Source organism: Heliconius melpomene, chromosome 14 (assembly GCF_056956725.1).
Source record: "Heliconius melpomene rosina isolate 202511_hmr_F chromosome 14, ASM5695672v1, whole genome shotgun sequence".
NCBI classification, from domain to species: domain Eukaryota; kingdom Metazoa; phylum Arthropoda; class Insecta; order Lepidoptera; family Nymphalidae; genus Heliconius; species Heliconius melpomene.
Genome location: NC_140402.1, coordinates 1283452 through 1302303, shown reverse-complemented (window position 1 = coordinate 1302303; position 18852 = coordinate 1283452). Strand labels below are relative to the sequence as shown.

General features: G+C 34.5%; 3 protein-coding genes across 4 annotated transcripts; 1 reads left to right on the top strand and 2 right to left on the bottom strand.

The window, feature by feature from the left end:
* Positions 1-591: 591 nt before the first annotated feature.
* On the bottom strand, positions 592-2878 carry Jra (Jun-related antigen). Its single transcript, XM_085197644.1, has one exon. The coding sequence runs from the start codon at positions 2761-2763 to the stop codon at positions 2026-2028; it is 738 nt and encodes a 245-aa protein (XP_085053770.1). The 5' UTR covers positions 2764-2878; the 3' UTR covers positions 592-2025.
* Positions 2879-4818: 1940 nt separating this feature from the next.
* On the bottom strand, positions 4819-10917 carry LOC146531852 (peptidylprolyl isomerase domain and WD repeat-containing protein 1). Its single transcript, XM_085197643.1, has 12 exons — positions 10622-10917; positions 10321-10481; positions 10033-10171; positions 9405-9492; positions 8495-8819; positions 8206-8324; positions 7601-7793; positions 7082-7200; positions 6508-6623; positions 5956-6144; positions 5481-5632; positions 4819-5001 (listed from the first exon to the last, which is right to left on the bottom strand). The coding sequence occupies exons 1-12, from the start codon at positions 10737-10739 to the stop codon at positions 4858-4860; spliced, it is 1863 nt and encodes a 620-aa protein (XP_085053769.1). The 5' UTR covers positions 10740-10917; the 3' UTR covers positions 4819-4857.
* A 769-nt stretch (positions 10918-11686) lies between these two features.
* On the top strand, positions 11687-16888 carry CNBP (CCHC-type zinc finger nucleic acid binding protein). Of its 2 annotated transcripts, XM_085197642.1 has the most exons (4): positions 11691-11848; positions 12041-12114; positions 15556-15736; positions 16120-16888. In XM_085197642.1, the coding sequence occupies exons 3-4, from the start codon at positions 15558-15560 to the stop codon at positions 16373-16375; spliced, it is 435 nt and encodes a 144-aa protein (XP_085053768.1). In that variant the 5' UTR covers positions 11691-11848; positions 12041-12114; positions 15556-15557; the 3' UTR covers positions 16376-16888. The 2 variants fall into 2 exon arrangements, with proteins under 2 accessions (XP_085053767.1, XP_085053768.1); XM_085197641.1 differs by lacking the exon at positions 12041-12114 and having other exon boundaries at positions 11687-11848.
* Positions 16889-18852: the final 1964 nt, after the last annotated feature.

The following is an 18852-nucleotide window of genomic DNA, read 5'->3' as shown; positions in this document are numbered from 1 at the left end:
AAACTATTTTTAGAACATAATTTATCTGTGCCATCTGTACACTACATCACTTATTTGTAGTGATTGTGAGTCAGATGTGACAGGTTTACCATTCGATACTTGTATTTATGTAATAGCTATGCTTATGTCGGTCATATTACGTTTGTTATCACTGAAATGATAATTCTTTGTTTATATTCTCACCTTACATAACTAGAAGGTACATAAATTCTTTTGTATCATGAGAATATGATGAGTGTTATAGTTTTCTAATTTATTAGCATTATTACAGTGTATTTAATATTCATGGATATTCCATAAGGATATTTGTTTATTATCCAAGTGCATTCTGCAGTTAACACTCCCCCAAATATTCAAAATAGGCGGCGTGTAACTTTGCAAGGTATTATTGGTGATAAGATTTATAAAGTACTTCATATTTTATTATACATGTTATTGTTATTACTTTTGTTTATTATGCAGAATATCTTTTCATTTATCGTGGTAAGGTTAATTTGGTTAATTATTTGCAAATGATTACAAATTACTGGTAATTACTGGGTTATGGGATATTTATACCGTGTAATTAGTTAGAAAATAAAAGAGAATATATAATGGTATAATAATCTTCATAATTTATTTTCTCTCCATTCAATTTTATCATACAATACGTATTCAGTATAAAACAATATTCTTTGTTAAATTCATAAAAATATATTATTTTAGTATAACTGTTTTTATCTTTACTTACAAATTATTGTTAACATTCAGAAGAATCATTTTGTATAAAAATAATACAAAAAACAGGTGAACCCGCCATGGCACGTCCTTTTAGGTACATTACTCGCACTCATATATTTAATATAATAGAAACCGACGGCGGGCACCTCATAGTCTATAACAATTCAACTTGTTAATTGGTATAATATAACTTACAATATCTACAGAAGACAATGGTACAGCACAGTACGAGCTCACTGCAGCACATTTAATGGTAACAAAAACAATAAAACAGTTATAGGCTTTAGTTTACAAAGCGTAGGCACTCGAGATTGCTACTTGATCCTAGAAAATAAACATTCTCACTAATAAATACATCGCACTCTTACACTCTCAGGCATTCGTTCATCACAATTTTTAATCGGACGGCCTCACGTTACAAGACCTTTAAAGAGCACCGGGTCAGTACCGACTCACTAGAAGCATTCATCTCGCAACACTCCGTCTCTCACTCACTCTGGCCTCTGGCAGTCTCTCGCGCAAGCACAGCATCTGCCGTCGGGCGTGACGGATCCGTCAGGCGTCGAGGCGCCATTATTATAATGAAAAAAGTTAACCTTGTGCAACAAAACGTGATTCGGAACGTCCGACCGCCGATAGTCGAACACATGGCCGCCATTCCGCGAGGGCGGCGCAGGCGGAATTTTAATTAACAGAACATCCGCTCGTGACTTGTGAGTTGTGCGACGTCGCGTCGTTGCCAGCTCGGCGCGGGCGCGTGTCCCTTATTACAATATAACAATGTTTTCCATATTTATGTTGCAATGAAAATGCAAAAAATATTAATTTGCTTGCAAAGGTTCCGTCCACCGCGGATCGCGAGCGAACGCTCGTAGCGCGAGCCGCGGCGGGACGGCAACAGCGCCGGAACGGGAAATTCGCCGGAGAGCTGGCAACGCCGCCTCCGCCTCGGCCGGTCTGCACCGAGTGACGTCGGACGATTATCCTTTCTAGTTTCTACACTATTCTAAATGAGACAACGCAATACTGATACGAGGAAAACCATAACTGCGACTTACAACGGTAGCTGGTCTCGCGACTCGCTCTCTAAGTACATCCTCCGGCCGGCGGCCCCGGAGCCCTAGGGCTGCGGGCCCGGCTCTGGCACTCGCTCCTCTCAAACATCACAACATTCGCCGTAGCTTCACCTTACACACTACAGTTAACTATATATTACACGGTAAAATTAAGATCACAAATCGCTTTGTATGCTGCGTCCTCGCGGGCGCGACTAGCATGGAATGTGGGGGGCGGCGCGCGCGGCTCTCAGAAGTGCGCGTCGATGTGGCAGCCACCGTTGGCGTGCTCCAGCACCTGCTGCTTGAGCCGCGAGACGTGATCCTTCAGCTTTACCACCATCTGCGCCAGTTCAGCGTTCTCGCCCTTCAGCAGCTTCACCTTCTCCTCCAGCTTTGAGATGCGCTCGAGCTTGCGCCGCCGGCACTTGGAGGCAGCCACTCGGTTCCGCTGCCGCTTGCGCTCCAGCTTGATCCTCTCCTGCGAGTCCATGTCGATGGGCGACAGTGGCGGCGAGCTGGCGGCACTGGGCACGGTCTGCGGCTCGTCTTTTACCACAGGCGTGGGGTACCGGTCCAGGGGGCGATCCAGGTCGGCGTACACCCGGCGCCCGGGCACGGGGCCAAGGGGCGCGGGCTCGTTATGGTGCAGCTTGTCCAGCGCCTCCACGAACGGCCGCGCGTACATCTCCTGCTCCTCCGTAGGCGCCACGGCGGGAAACAGCACAGCGCCGCCGGGCGTTGGTGTCGCTGTTGTGATCATGCCGTTCTGCATGATGAGCTTCTCGAGCTCGGGGGAACCCAGCTTCAGGAGCTGCAGGTCAGGGGAGGACAGGACGGGCGGGCCGTTGCGGGCCCTCTTCCCGCCTCGCCCGAAGTCCAAGTCCAAAGTTAAGGATCTCTTGAGACTCTCGACGGGGCCACTCATGGGATAGGTGTGCTCGTCATAGAAAGTGGTCTCCATCCCGTGGCCGGATTGCCGAACCATGTGTTAGCACCGAACTCCTCGATTGCACTGAACTCACTTCACGAAGTAAACTTTCTCACGTCCCGACGTACATCCACCGCGGTCGACGTTCCACTTGTTTCTAAACATTGTTAAGAAACAACCAGTGCTTTTATTCCATGACTCAGATAAGCTATTTTTAACTATCGCGTGATAAACGCGCGCGCTAATTGGTCGGCGGTGACGTGATATTGCGCGGTTCTCGTCTGTGATTGGTCGATATGCGTATGACGAGACGCGAGGCCACAGCGGGCTGTTTACGACTTCGTGCGATTACCGAGAATCGGGGAACCTGTCTCCATTATACTAGCGATAACGTAAATAAAGCACTTAACATTAAATTTCATACTAATTAAAGAAACTTTAAATAATTCTTAGAAAACAGCTTATTTTATTAAAATAAGACAGATCAAAATTGATTAATTATATATATATATATATATATATATATATATATATATATATATATATATATATATATATATATATATATATATATATATATATAAATTATATTTCAAGTATAATTTATTTAACGAATAATTCTAAAAAACAAACGTTAACAGCAATTATAGTATGTTTATCATTCATTTCATTTAGAATGATTGTAAATGTAGAAAATATTATAAGAATAGTTGCTGCTAGTCTTGGCGCAAGGACGACTGTAAACACAACAGTCAGATAATCGAAGTATTTAATATTCCTCGCTCTGGTAACGAGGCAAAGCACGGCGTTAAATTCTGCCACTCAATACTCAGTGCCTCCTAAATTCGGAGGTATCTAGGGAATTGAAGTGCCTTTATGGGAGAGTGTCTGAACACTATGTTCCCAAGTTCCCACTGCTTACCCTGTTAAGTGCAGGATACAGTGTGAAGCTAAAAAAAAGAATTAAAAAATATAAAAGTAGTTTTTGGAAACTTAAACAAAAATCGTTATGTGCAGTGGAAATGATGCTACGAAGGGGCGAGGTGAGGGCGGGGAGACCGCGCCTCAACGCGCTACAAGAAAATGTATGTGCAGGGCGCGGGGAAGAGGGGATACGGCGGACCGGCGAGTGCGAGCAGTACGGAGATATATCTGGTACTCGCTCTACACAGATAAAGTTCACCAATTTAAAGTAGGAAAATTATTATTAAAATCCCTTTTTGTTTCTTTATTTATTGCTGCGTACAAATTTATATTAATGATTGAATTTTTAATTCGATTAAGAATGATTTTACATATATTTAGGTAAATATTATAGTAATTGCTTAATAGAAATACTATTTAATAATAAATAAATTTTAAAAATTTACAATAGCGGTTTAAATACCGTGGTTGGTATTCGATAAAAGTTATGGTTGTGAGATAATCAGCGATATACTAACGCTTATCTCTTTGACATATCTTTGTGTAATAGATATTTATTATGTATGATCACATATAATATCAACAAAGCAAAAACTCGATATTTGATATCAATATTATCATTTAAATAGTAACTACAGCCATCTGGTTTACATAATTCTCAGTTTTAAAGCAAGCTGTTTGAACTATTCGTCGATAGATGGCGCTGTTCATCTTAATTGTTGATTAACCAACGTAAGAAGTTTTTTTACCTAACTTGGTCTGGCCTGGTATTTTGCGTATACAAGGTTAAGCAGATAAAAAATTGTGTTGATACACTCCATCCTTTGTATTTTGCCTAAATCTATAGCGTTTAACACTCACTATAGAGTTATTCTTAATTTTTCAGCTTAGTCAGTAATAGCGCTATTCGCCTATAGATGGCTCTAGTGTCCTTATCTTATTTAGTAATAATTTGCAATTGTATTTATAAATACTACTAGCAATTAAAATTTATCAAGCAATAGAAAAATAAAACATCTCTGTACACATTAGTGTTTTCTGAATTAGTTATTTAAAGAAAAATATTTTTCGATAAACATTTTTTTTATTAATACACTGGGAAGTTGTTGCTATTTTAAAAGATTATTAAAGTTAATGAAACTTTCGATAGTTTTACATTCTTTTCATAAAATGTATAAAAACAACATGTTATCATAAAAATATTTATTTATTAATCTCTCATTCCACTTATTTAACTGTAACAGATATAACCCGTACATCGTCGTAAGGTTTATCGGTTTTGGGGTTGGTTTTCGCACTGCCAATGTTCTGAACCACTTCCATGCCGCGGACCACGCGACCGAATACCGTGTGCTTGTTGTCTAGCCATGGCTGAAAAAAAATTACAATTTTAAATTATTTAATTATAGATCATCATCGTGATATAGTGGTATCGCGCCTATAGCGCCTATTAAGTCAAAAACAGATTATATTGACACTAGATGTGAAGCTGATTTATCAACTTTTTTCTCTAATTTCCGTTAAAAAGAGATGGAAATTCAAATTTGAATATGAATAACGAAACAAAATATATGCCAGTCGAAAGTGATGAGGCCGTCGTGGCACAGGAGCACAAATGTGCGATTGTAAACGCAGATTTGTATGGGTTCGATTCCCACCGCACGAAATGAAGTATTCATATTTTCATTTCCAAGCTACAGTAACGTTACTCAACACCCAATACCTTGAGAAATGGGCGGAACCTTGGAAACCAAAGTATCTTAATGCGAACTTTCTACGTGCTTGCGTCTTAACACTAGATTCCTAGGTACCCTCTGCTACCCTGCTAACAAAAAAAAAGAAATACTGACCGTAGGGGCCAAAGTAATAAAGAACTGGCTTCCATTTGTATTGGGGCCGGCGTTGGCCATGCTGACTGTGTACGGTCGATCGTGCTTCAGATGGGGTTTGAATTCATCTGCAAATTCTCCACCCCATATACTCTCTCCGCCAGTACCGGTTCCTGGTTGTAATAAAAAATAATATAATTTATAGTAAATAATTTCATATTAAAATTGTGCGTATATTTAGAGGCCATCATGGCACATTGGCATAGCTTTGTAACTGTAGTAAACTCGACAGTTGTAGATTCGATCCCACTTAAATTATTTAACATTTTCATTTCCTCTGTCTGGTAAAGGAGTACAAATTTTAAACACTGTTGGATTTTGCTACTGAACACGCTTTGTATCGACAATTCAGTGAAAAATAGGGAAGAGAGTGTCTGAACTGTAGGGTTCTTTCATTTTTAAATTTTCTTTTCTCTCAGCAACATTAACAACTCACCAGTAGGATCACCAGTCTGTATCATAAACCCTTTGATAACTCTATGAAATATATGTCCATTGTAATATCCGTTTCTTGCAAGTCCACTGAAGTTCTCCACACTGCGGGGCACATCCTTGCCAAATAACCTAATATGGACATCCCCCAGGGAAGTATGTAGAATTGCTTGTTCATAGAGACGTTGAACACCTGGGAATGTTAATTGTAATTAAATAATATGTACTTAATCAAAAAAAATCGGCATGTACTTTAATGATAGATAATTAGTAAAATAGACATTCAATGTGGCATCTTAAAATATTGTGAATATATTTTATGTCAAAGTTCCGAAATTTTTATGTCAAAATAAATTTATTTAAGATGTCTTGATTCAAAACTTATGTCATGAACATCCCAGTTAAATTTATATTACCATATTAGATAGAAAATTTAAATAAAGTACATCGTTTTAGCGCAATTTAGTATTTAGACAGATTGCAACAAGCAAAGTTTAAAATCCTGCATAATTCATTTAATTTAATATTTTAATATGCCTAAGTAATTTATACTGACCTTGTCCTTCAGTAGCAGATATAATATCTTCTTTAGAAGGTTTCTCATTAAATATGTCACGGTCGGCGTCCGGACTCTTCACGTCATCTGGACTTCGACGAGAGAATACGTAAAATCTGCAAATATTCAATAAAATAATGTATTATGGTTATAATTTTCGGTTAAGATCTTTAAATTATTAATACAGAGATTTAAATAGAATTCTTACTACAGAGATTTTTTTCCAGCTTTCTTCAAGTAGCATTAGAAACCGTTCTTAATGCACCACTAGAATTCAAGAAATTGCTTGCTCAGTGCTAAAATAAAAATTCCCTGAGTGGGGATTGAACTCACTACCACCGTAATTTTGCATAACATAATGATAAAGCTCAATTAGAATGAGAAGACCAAATATCAAGACAATGTTTTCGTCACGCACAGTCCAATTTCAAGATGCTGCATTTTAAGGATATGAAAATAAATCATGGAAATAATTGTAAAAATCGCGTTTTCAATGCAGATTGACAATTTATATTTAGTTAATGTCTCACTGTACCACGACAGCTTCTACATATAAACTTTAAAACTTTTTTACCTGTTCTTTTTGTATGCAGTACAGAATAAAGTAGGGTCAGTTTTGACATTCAACAGAGTTGGGTTCTCCGAGCCTTCCATTTCGAGTGTAGTTGCTACTTTAGACTGATTTGTTCTACCCTGGTAATTAAAAAGAAAATGAATGTTTTTAAGAACACGTATTGAAAAATCGAAAGTGGTTTCAGTAATTAAATCCTGTACCTCTTGTGCTTTACAAGAGACCAAAAAATTCCCCCGATTTATTATGAGGTAGAAAGAAAAAACCTGATAATAAGTCACTTCATAATTTGCTTTCTAATAATTCTATTGACATTTTTTTTTCAGCTTCACCCTGTATCCCGGTCACGGAACGGACTCGATCCCCACTCGAAGAGATGAAATATTTATTTCAATTTACATTTCCATTTCTTCGCTCTGGTGTCGAGGCAAAAGCGCGGCGTTGAGTTCTGCCACTCAACACTCAATCCTCCTGATTACCCTGTAGTGTGCGGGATACAGTGTGAAGGAAAAAAAAACATACCTGAAATAATGTAAGTTGCAAAGGCCTCAGGTTCTCAGGCTTGGCTAGCAACGCGACACATCTGTTTGTGGTTAGGTTCACCATTTTGACGCCGAGCATCGTCGCATATAACACAAAATGGCCGCTAGCATCGAATATTATATTCGCTAGTTGCGCGTAATGAGATTTCTCTAATTCGCGTTCTGCTGCCATTCTGAAATGTTTAAAAAAATAATTTTAAAAGTATGACATATGTATTCATTTGTAACCATGAATATAGAAAAAAAAAATTAACCACAAATACAAAACACATAGCAGGATAGGTAGAGAGAACCTAGTGTTAAGACACTCTGTCCCCCATTTCCGTAGAATTCTGGAGGCATTGCATGCTGAGGGGTGGAACTCAACGCTGCAAGAATAAATAAAAAAAAATAAATGAGAAGATAAATGTTTGAGTGATATTTTTTTATACTATGAGTAAAAACGTATATTTACTATATCTTTTCATATAGGTATATCACATATATTTGTATTGTATACCACCTTTTTTAATAGTTTCACTTTTTCTTTTTCAATTTTAAGAGATAACATTGTTATGTGCACATTAAATTGGAATAAGTGTTTACCTTCTCCCAAACTCCATGTTTGGCAGCTGTTGTGTTTGATGTTGCAACTCTTGGAAACGCTGCAAGCTCTCGTCTAGTACTTTATGCAGTTTACCAGTAAGGAAGTGGAAAATTCGGACCTGGAATAAAAAAAATAATTTTATAGTGTACTAGTTTTTAAATATTGTTAAATTCTATATACACTGTATATAGCAATGGGCAGGGTTGGCAAAAAGAATTACAGAGTTGATAGATTTTCTTTATAAATTAAAATAAAAAAAATGATTTTATATTGTAAATATAGACCAACCTTCCTATCTAAACTAATAGCTGCCATCTTCTTGCCATCGGGTGAAAAATCCAAAGCAGTAGGATATGTTTTACTTTTGACGAAATCAAATAAATCAGTATCCAATTTTGATGTGAATTTAACACTTTTTGGAAATTTGAATTCATGTTTTGGCCCAGTCCAGTATTCAACAATGCCAGCTCTGTCCACTGAGACGGCTACTTCAAAAATTGGATTATATTTAATGGTAGCTACTTCATTTTGATGTGTTTCAAATGTATGTAGGGGACTCCCTGATACTTGTGTGCCATCAAATATGTGTATTTTATTTGTATTCTTTTCGGAGCTAGAAAATTAAATAAAAGTTTAGATTTAAAAAAGTTAAAGAACTGTTTGTCAGTAAACATGTTGGGTTGGGTTAAATTACCTCTCAGAAAAAAAAATACTCATACGCAAAGGACATGGTGCAGCAAAAAATAAAAAGAAACAATACAATATGTAGGCTGGGTGTCACAAGGAACCCATTACCAAGCTTTTTAGCACTCTTTGTATAATCAGAGTAAAAATATAAACATAATAAAGAAAACTATATTAATGTATGATTGTGTTAATATCTAATTCTATTAAATATATTTTAGGAAACCAAAAATATAAATGCAAAAATATATGTTTTTCATAATTTACTGTAGTCCATTCTATCACCGGTATTTATAACATCATGGTTTCCAAAATGTACTTTTAAATACCAAAATATACACTCTAAAATCTGATTAAAATAGCATAATTAAAAAGATTTAAAAAACGAAAAAACCAAAATATCTTATAATCTTCATTTTATATGTAGAAAAAATTAAATCATAAAATTTTTCACCATACAATAAATAACAAAAAACATTTGAGTGTCTGTGTTTAGCATTTAATAAGCACTTACATAGCTATTGCTGATATAGGATCACCCGCAGAATGAACCCACTCAGTGCAGTATGGTTCAAATTCAATTGATATCATGTTTATCATATCTGAAACAGTTTAGACAATTAATTATTATTACTATACACATATCAAATAATGTCCCATTAATATATTTAAAGATAAACTCCCCAAAACATAGAAAAAACCATACTTTGGTTAGTTTAGCTTGCATTCAATATGATCACTCAATATAATTACTCTTAATAACTATATATGAACATAAATCATCATCACAGACAACACCAAGGAATAGTCCTTGAGTTTCAATATTTCTATTACATTTGTTGATAATGTCAATATATCATCATGTCACAGTATAATATTTGATTTCAATACTAATGTTTGTTACTTATAAAATTCATATTAGATTTATTGTAATGTTAATAATAAATGATATTTTGGCTCTTTTGGTCTGTTTGGGAGCTGGAGCTGTTTGGGCAAAGTGTGGCATTAAGTTCCACCACCCAACACACAATGTCTCAATTTCTGACAGTTAGTAGCAACAGTAACAGTCTCTTGACATTAGGGTCTTACTTAGTAGGGAGAAAATGTAAAGCTGAAGAATAAAGGTAGCATAAATATATTACCAAAATTAACTACATCAAAAACTTTGACAGTCTTCTCAGTAGAGGCAGTGCATAATAAGGTCCCAGTACTATTTGTTGCCAAATGACTGATAGGTGCTAAATGACACCTGAAATGTTTCACAAACTCTATACCTTCTTCCTGAAAAAAAAAACAAATTATTAATAAATAATTTCACAATAATTAATATACAATAAAGATACACCAATCAAGTACATTTTGAACATATTCAAGTAAGCAAACATTTAATTTAGTAAAAACTATGATTTATGTGGTAAATTAAATTTTACCTGTTTTTTCCAAAACTTTAAATGTCCATCTTGACTTGCTGTGACCACAAAATCTGTTTTAGTGACTACAACATGTGTTATTACATCTCTATGCATGTAGCTGCGCTCATATGTTTCAGATGATGGTAAATTTTCAAGATATAGAGATTCAAACTTCAGTACTGTATTTTGAAATAATCAAAAATAAACTTCATAATTACAAATGAAAACTAAAGCAAAATCATCAGATTATCATAATAGTTAGAAATTGTATGCATTAAAGTATTAATCAATAAAATGAAATATATGGTATATCAATTACCTTTACGTTTTTTAACTTTAGGTTGCGCAGCTTCTGAAGGCATGGGACCTATCCATCCTTCGCTATCATCACCTTCTCCAGTATTTTCGGGACTGTTAGGTCTTTTTTCGGTTGACATGTTTATAAATATAAAGTAGTAATCAAGATAAACTCAATAATTATTTAATTGAAAAAAATCATTTATAACTTAATCTAAATACATAATCATCCTTAGATATTGATTATTTAAAATAATATTAAAAAGTAAATACTGATTCACAATTTCACAACACAGAGACATTTACTGTAATGTCAATGTCAGAATTGAGTTGAGTATTGACAGATGAATAAACTGAGTACTGAACATCAAAGTCAAATTCAAGTGACACTTCTATTAAATTTGTAAAATAGACAGTTCTGTTCTGTTCTGTTCTTTCTAATATGGCGTTCCGAGCGTGCCAGTTGAGCACAAAATCACTTCGCCAGTGTCACGTTGAATGGAGAACTCACGAAAGAGGTTGTACGGTAAAAAAAGAGAAATAATATTACACAACAGAAAAATGCATGTTTTTAAGAGTGGTCCAGTTAAAATACTGCCTTCACCTATAACAATACAAAAAAATATATATATATATATACAATATATAAACAAGAGGGTTAGTAATCTAAATCTAAACTAAAATCTATACTATTATTTTACAAAAATGTTAGTTTACAGTTTAATTTTGTTATTCTTAATATATTTACATAAAAATTTACATAACGGACTAAACACAAACATTAACAAACACTGAACATTAAGGGGGCGGGGAACTTTATAAGGAAGGATGTCATATAAGGGACGGGTCAATTTAGAAATAGACAGTTATGAACAATAAAAAAAACAATTGACAATTGGCTTATAGGTGCATCAAATATATAACTCAAATATTACTGGTATATTTTTCACGTATTTGGCGTCATTTTTAGTAATCAAGTTCCGTGTATGGCTGCCTTATCGTTTTCTCATATGAGCAAAGTAAGTCTACATTTTTTACAATGGCAACAATTTTCACTATGCATTCAAACTTTTTTATTATTGTGTCTATGCTTAATATGTCTTTTACGAATTCGTAGTGATGGTGGCTGGCTTCCTTGCAAACATAGCGTCATAAATTACGACTAATTTGTAATTTTTCTAAACTTTTTGATCGGTTAACGATCTATAAAATAGTGCTTTAAGTGTTTAAGAAGTTTCGCAACAAATAGGTAAGTGCAAAGTGTATCATCGGCCTGCAAGCCGCGCGCTACCGGTACCCCTACACGTGGTTTCTCTACAATACCGCGTACTTTTATAGAATATTTGTTTAACATTCAAAAGCAAAATGCAGTTTTAAACAAGATTTAAAACATTTGTTGCAATGAGTTTTTATCGTTTTGAAGCTAACGCAGTGTGTCCAGGTTGTTAACGAACGTGGTTGTACTGACAGCACTACAGCAACTTCAACGACATACAAAGCTGTATAGAAATTGAGGTAATTTATTGCCTTTATGAACAATTTCTCATTTATTAAATACCAATTGATTTACGGAATAGCTTATTTTTGTATTGGCTTATTATCTACCTTGACTTTACGTTAAGCTACGTTAGCTATGCCATGCCATGTAGTCAACTTTTCTTTTTTACTCATGACGCATCTAAGTGTCATAAACGGCGTGCGGGAAAGTTAGGTTTGTTTCTTTTTCATTCATTCTAATACAGCTGAATAATGTTTATTGCAATATTTGTAATGTATATAATATTGAATTAACTAAATCACATTTACACCCTACATAACCTTGACAAGCTGCTCACAAAAAATATATGTTGACACATTAATTACATTATAATTATTAGACTTAACTTAGACTCAAATATCATTCTTTTAATTTTTTTAGTTTCATGTACAATTCTACAAAATAATATAAAATAACATACACCAGGTATTAGAAGACATTTAATTTTAAAATGTCTGTTATTAAAATTCTTTTATTAACAATGAAATACTAATTAGCATCTCTTTTGTGAATTATAAGAGTATCGTATGAAACAATGTATTTTTATAACAATGTTATATTAGAAAACAAGCAAGAGAAGACGATTTTAGAAAACAATTTCAAGTGAACAATCAGTTTTAAAAATGCTTTTTGTAATTCATAGATAAAACAATTCAACATTTAAAACATATGTCATGTCTCTTGTACTTTGAACTTTTCATAATAAATACTGTACATTTGTCTTTGGTAATTGATAGGGTTGTCAATGTATGAATTATTCAATAATGTAACAGCAGTTAATGCAAAAACAACACATTTTTTAGACTCTTACTCATAATTTTACATTAAAATAATAGTGCAGCATCTAACTGTAAACATGGTGGCTATGAGTTTCATTCAAACTTGGGGAGAATTACTATAATTTCCACTAATTTACTGGTAATGAGGCAAAGTTTGATGTTGAGTTCCACCTCATAACACACTATGTCCCAGAAATTCCTGGAAAGTGTGAAACAGAGAGTCTTAAAACTACACTTGCTTCTGCGCTCCCTGCTATAAGCAGGATGCAATGTAAGAAAAAAAGAAGACAAGTCATAATGCAGGGATACAAGTGTGTGAATGTAAAAACGATGTGACTTTGTGGGTTTCATTCCCACCCGAAGAAAAATTATATTTAATATTTTAATTTTTATGATGTGTTGCATGGAGTTAAGTTCCGCCACTCAATACCCATTGCCTATAGAACTCAGCACAAAGTAGGGAGCCCCCACTGCCTATCCTGCTACATGAGGAAAATAGAATAAAACAACATTGGTTTCAAAGCTAGTAGTATGTCTTAATACAATAAAGATAATTATGCTGGCACTTATTTCAAGTTGCATGCTTGAATACCATATGAAATAATTAACATGCAATCAACTTTCACCAGATAAAGGTCAATGTCTCTTATCTTTTGTATCTCATCAATAAAAATTATTAAGTAATATGGGGCATAACACTGTTTAGGCATTTTTTAAGTTTGACTTTTATTTCAAATTTATTAATGATTTATACTGTGGGACAGTGTGAACGCGAACATAATTGTTGTGGGTTTTATATAAACTCTGAGAAATGGTTTTTTACATCAGCTTCACATAACCTAGTGTTAAAACACTCCATTCCCTAATAAACCATTTTCATAATACAATATACACAAGTTCTACCACTTAACAAGTTATGCTGTAATTGAAACAGAAAACAAAGAGAGGAGTGTCTTGATACTCGGTTATTTATTCTTCCAAGTAAAAAACTTAAAAAAAATTACTGATAATTGCAAGAAGTACAGAAAAATAGAATTGCATGAGATGCTTTCTCTTGACTTATTTTTGAACTTGATCTCGTTTCATTCACTTTTGAACAGCCTACTAACACAGATAATCTAACATGTATTAGAAAGTATTACAGTTATGGAAGCCATCTGGATATATAGGACATACTAAAATTGTATTACATTTTTATGCACCATTTTTGCAGTTTATCTTTTAATTATTGTGTAAGAATCCATTGATTATTTTAGAAATAGCTATGTAAGCTCTTAAAGAAATTTGTTTGTAGTTACATATTATGATGCCAATTTAAAAGATAATTTATGTAAAACCCATTTTTCATACAGATATTACAAATTATATTTAAATGTATTATAGTAATCTGAGAAAGAATTTATAAATAGAAAATATGAATTAAATAATTATGTAGCTAGTTTTAAAATACTTTAAAATTGTTTGGTGTAAAATTCTTAAAAATTTAGATATCTTGTTATATTACAAATACAATTTAATAACATTAATATATATCTTACTATTTGAATAAAGATATTATTGCAAGCAACTATTATGGTATATTACCATTATATAGAAACAATGCATTTATTTCATTCATTCATTCATTTTCTTGGAAGGTGTTATTTATAGAATCCACTAAGTATCTATTCCTACTATAAGTATTATAACATTATTTAAATCGATGTTTCTATCGATTTGTATTCTTTTACTTTGTCATCCATAACGATTCGATTGACGGCAATCGTAACGGTTTGTATCAGTGATTGTACTTGATTTATAAGTTTCATTTCTTATCGAGACTGATACCTATCGCATAATAGTAAAAAAGATGCATTGGCTTAATATGTATTATATTTTATTATTGTTTCATGCATTTTTATCGTCATGCTCATCTATTTCGGTTTTTTATTTTCGAAAAAAAATGCTTAGTGTTCAAACTCTCCGTTCTTTATTTTCCGCTTGTTTTAGAGTAATTCAAGCATAATTGATACACAAATGTACTGAAATAGTATATTTTGCCGTGATCTTGTCTCATGCGCTGCTTATCAGCCAGGGTCAATCACGTCACTCAATGAGAGTGCAAATATTGTCGTCGTCACTCCTCCCTCTTACAGGCGTGGCGCTGTAAGTGAGAGGGACAAGAGAGGACAATGACCGGTGCAATCGTTTTCAGTTATTACTAGTGTGACCTTAGATCCTTTGTGAATGACGTTGTGACGAAATATTATTTGATACTTTATCTATTTTATAATTAGGGAGAATTTATTAATAGGTTATTTGGCTTTTATTAGAATTTTTTTAAGATAAAAATATAATAAATAAAATTTACTAGTTAATGTGTAGGTGACCAAAGAGAATAAATGGCAAAAAATGAAAATGATAAAGCCAGAAAATTTAGAATTAAATTAGTTGAAGATTAATTAAAATAACTTATAATTTATTTAAAAATCATATTCAAAAGGTTTTCCAAAAAGATATTCATTTACGCGCTCGAAACAGTTTAACTGTTACAAACCGCCTAAAATTTACCAGATGCACATGCAACAAAAAAAATTATTATTTTTTAAAATCCTTTAAAAATAACAATGTTATAATTTCTCTTTGTTTATATTATTACAGCAATGAGTTCCAGCGCGTGCTACAAGTGCAACAGGACGGGGCACTTCGCCCGCGAGTGCACGCAGGGCGGCGTCGGCGCCCGCGACTCTGGGTTCAACCGGCAGCGCGAGAAGTGCTTCAAGTGCAACCGCACCGGACACTTTGCGCGCGACTGCAAGGAGGAAGCCGACCGTTGCTACAGGTTAATATTATATTATTGTTTAGTTATTTTCTTTTAGTCTTTTTAAGTAAGTGATTAAATAGCAAAGATTTCAATTTTAATTTAATAATAATAATGACGCCTACATGAAAAGAAATTGAAAGTAATACTAGGAATTTTCTTTTTTATAATTTTGTAAATTTAAAGTTTGGCCACTCTCATGAATATTCATTCAAAATGTTTATTTCTTCTATATATATAACTATTGTCTATAAATGTCATACTACTTGCTAGTACGTGTGGACACGTGTACCCACGTGTGTACACCCACGCAGCCCAACCGTCACGTAACCTCGACCCTGACCCCAATTAATGACGCAGCACTTGAGAGGCCTAATGTTTTGGATGTTTGTTGTATGCGACAGGTGTAACGGCACGGGGCACATAGCGCGTGAGTGCGCGCAGAGCCCCGACGAGCCGTCGTGCTACACGTGCAACAAGACAGGGCACATCGCGCGCAACTGCCCCGAGGGTGGACGCGACTCGTCCAACCAGACGTGCTACAACTGCAACAAGGCCGGCCACATCTCGCGCAACTGCCCCGACGGCACCAAGACATGCTACGTGTGCGGCAAGCCGGGGCACATCTCGCGCGACTGCGACGAGTCGGAGCGCAACTAGCCTCCACACCACGCGAGGACTGTACGTAAGCAAAGGAGGAGCGGAGGCGGAGAGGCGGAGGACGTGTGAACCAGTTGTGTTTTTAAATCATTTAATAATCGTGATTGAACTTTTGATGAGGTAGCGTTACAGTTTTTAGCATTACAGAGTATATATTTAATATATTTTGTACAGATTTATTTGTCGAAAGATAAATTGGATGCTGGCGTATGATGCGTTTTCATGGGAGGAGTGGGAGTACCCTGTCGGACTCTCTTGTTCGTCTTGTTGTTGTCAGTTACGGTAGATGTCGCTCTCGCCGGTCGAACGCGCCGGCGCCGCTGTCATCCTTTGAGTTTCTTTATCAATCCTTTGTTTATGAGGTCCTGCTGACTTGTGGAGAATTCAGTGGTTAATTAGAATTTCATCAATCAGTATATTTTTTATTTTGTTATCCTTGTCAATGTGCCTATGTACACTATAATGTAAAATATCAGCTTGCAGTGGGAGATAATAAATATCTTGCCTTATTTTTATCTAAGTTTCCATCATGCCCTTTTTGTTTTCATGTAGTTTTAGATGTAGTATTACGTACACATAATTTGAATCTCCCAAGAATATAGAAAGAGCAGACTTTAAAACACTATTATTGTAATAATTGACAGAACAAGAGGGCAAATCTATCCTATTATACCACACACCTGCCATTAAAATATTTTGCTTTAAATATAACAAAAAATATCACTTAAAAGACTTATTTTAAAATTAAAATACTTGTTTGTACAACTGAATTATATCTTAAGACTTGAATACGTACATCATGATACTGTGGTTAAATATGTATATATATGGTAAAATTTCACGGTACTCTGTTAGTGAACAAACACATAATTTTACTAAAAATCATACAATATGGATTCTTATAAATTTTGTACACTTCCTTCAATTTCCTTAACAAAATATGGCTCTAATGAATCAGTGCATAGTATCTATAATTCTCTTTAATATTTTTTTGTATCTATTAAAATAATAATAGACATACAATATAAATAATAAAATTTATGACGCATACTACAATGGCAAGTTGGAAGTGCTCTTAGGAAAATGTTTGTATTTTAAATATAGATATTTCTACTAAACAATGTCTTTAAATGGAGAAACGGTCAGGAGGAGGCTGTGTGGGGAGAGAAGAATCACTAAGTTATTTGTTATTTATAACAGAATACTTAGGTATTCGTCAGCAGCGGGAGAGAAGATGTTGTCGGAGGAGTATTTCAGTTTGAATGTAAAATAAAGGTGGACAGATGTGCTACGAATAACATTAAAATAATTAATAATCTGTTCCGTTTAATCATTTCATTATAATTTTTGCATGTAACTAAAAAAAATAAAACTTGAGGAAGTGAGCAAGTGTAAAAGGCCATACTTGTGGGTTAGATTCCCGCACGTAGATATTTTTTAATATTATTTTCATTCCCTTGCTTGACAACGACAAGAATCAACTTAAATGTTTTTCAGCCTTTTAACACATATCTCGAAATTAGTATTATCTATGGACTTTACCTAGCTATAAGCACAAGAGATCGTAACTTAGCAATGAAAGTTTATTACACCTAAACAAACATTGCCTTACATGAAAGAAGGCGCACTGATATATATTCTTTTTTAATATACATTACGAAATTAAAAACTGAACAAAGATATACGAAAACATTTGTGTTGTCTATTAAAAAAATAAGATTCAAGGGTTATCTTTAAGTAAGGTAATTTATTTAATATCAAAATCAATATTGCACCTATTAATTGACTTTACAAATAAGTGTAAGGTCTACATTTAACGTTTTTTAATAGCTTCACGCTGGATCCCGCATAATGTAGACAGCCCTCTACATTACAACTGAGAACCAAGTGTTAAGACACTCCATTCCCGACTCCGTGGAATTTTGGAGTTATTACGTGCTGAGTGGCGGAACTCTATACTTGGCTTTGCCTTGAAATTAAAATATTAATAATATTTCTCCGAGTGGGAATTGACCCCGGGACTAGTCCCGGTTACAGTCACACGCGTGTGCCCATGTGCCACGACTGACTTATCAACAATATCTACATTTTTTTAATTTGAAAACGGATAATGCAAGCAAATACAATGGAAATAATACAGGGCGTCTTGAAAAGTTAATATTTTTGTTTTTTTTATTATAAAAATGCTTCTTTATTGGCCTTTATCCGCAGAAATACGAATGGATATAAATAGGTATAAGTATAACTAAGGGCGTATATTACAACCACAGGTATTATAGAACGGTCAACAAATCGTGGCCGCCCTGAAGTTATCTGTAGACACACGCACAGATTTGATAGGATAAGGATTTTCCTTACTTTTTCAATATTTGCTTCCCGAGTGAACAATGCGACACCGACAACAAACTTAACTTTAGGGCTGTCATAACTTATTGACTGCACAGAGTTATATCGAAACTATTAACATGATTGATGTA

Coding starts and splice junctions, on each gene's coding strand:
- CNBP (XM_085197641.1), top strand. CDS start 15,558: ATGAGTTCCAGCGCGTGCTACAAGTGCAACAGGACGGGGCACTTCGCC. Junction 15,737..16,119: donor GAAGCCGACCGTTGCTACAG/GTTAATATTATA, acceptor TGTATGCGACAG/GTGTAACGGCACGGGGCACA.
- LOC146531852 (XM_085197643.1), bottom strand. CDS start 10,739: ATGTCAACCGAAAAAAGACCTAACAGTCCCGAAAATACTGGAGAAGGT. Junction 7,794..8,205: donor AACATGGAGTTTGGGAGAAG/GTAAACACTTAT, acceptor TAAACATTTCAG/AATGGCAGCAGAACGCGAAT. Junction 5,633..5,955: donor ACAGACTGGTGATCCTACTG/GTGAGTTGTTAA, acceptor TATTACAACCAG/GAACCGGTACTGGCGGAGAG.
- Jra (XM_085197644.1), bottom strand. CDS start 2,763: ATGGTTCGGCAATCCGGCCACGGGATGGAGACCACTTTCTATGACGAG.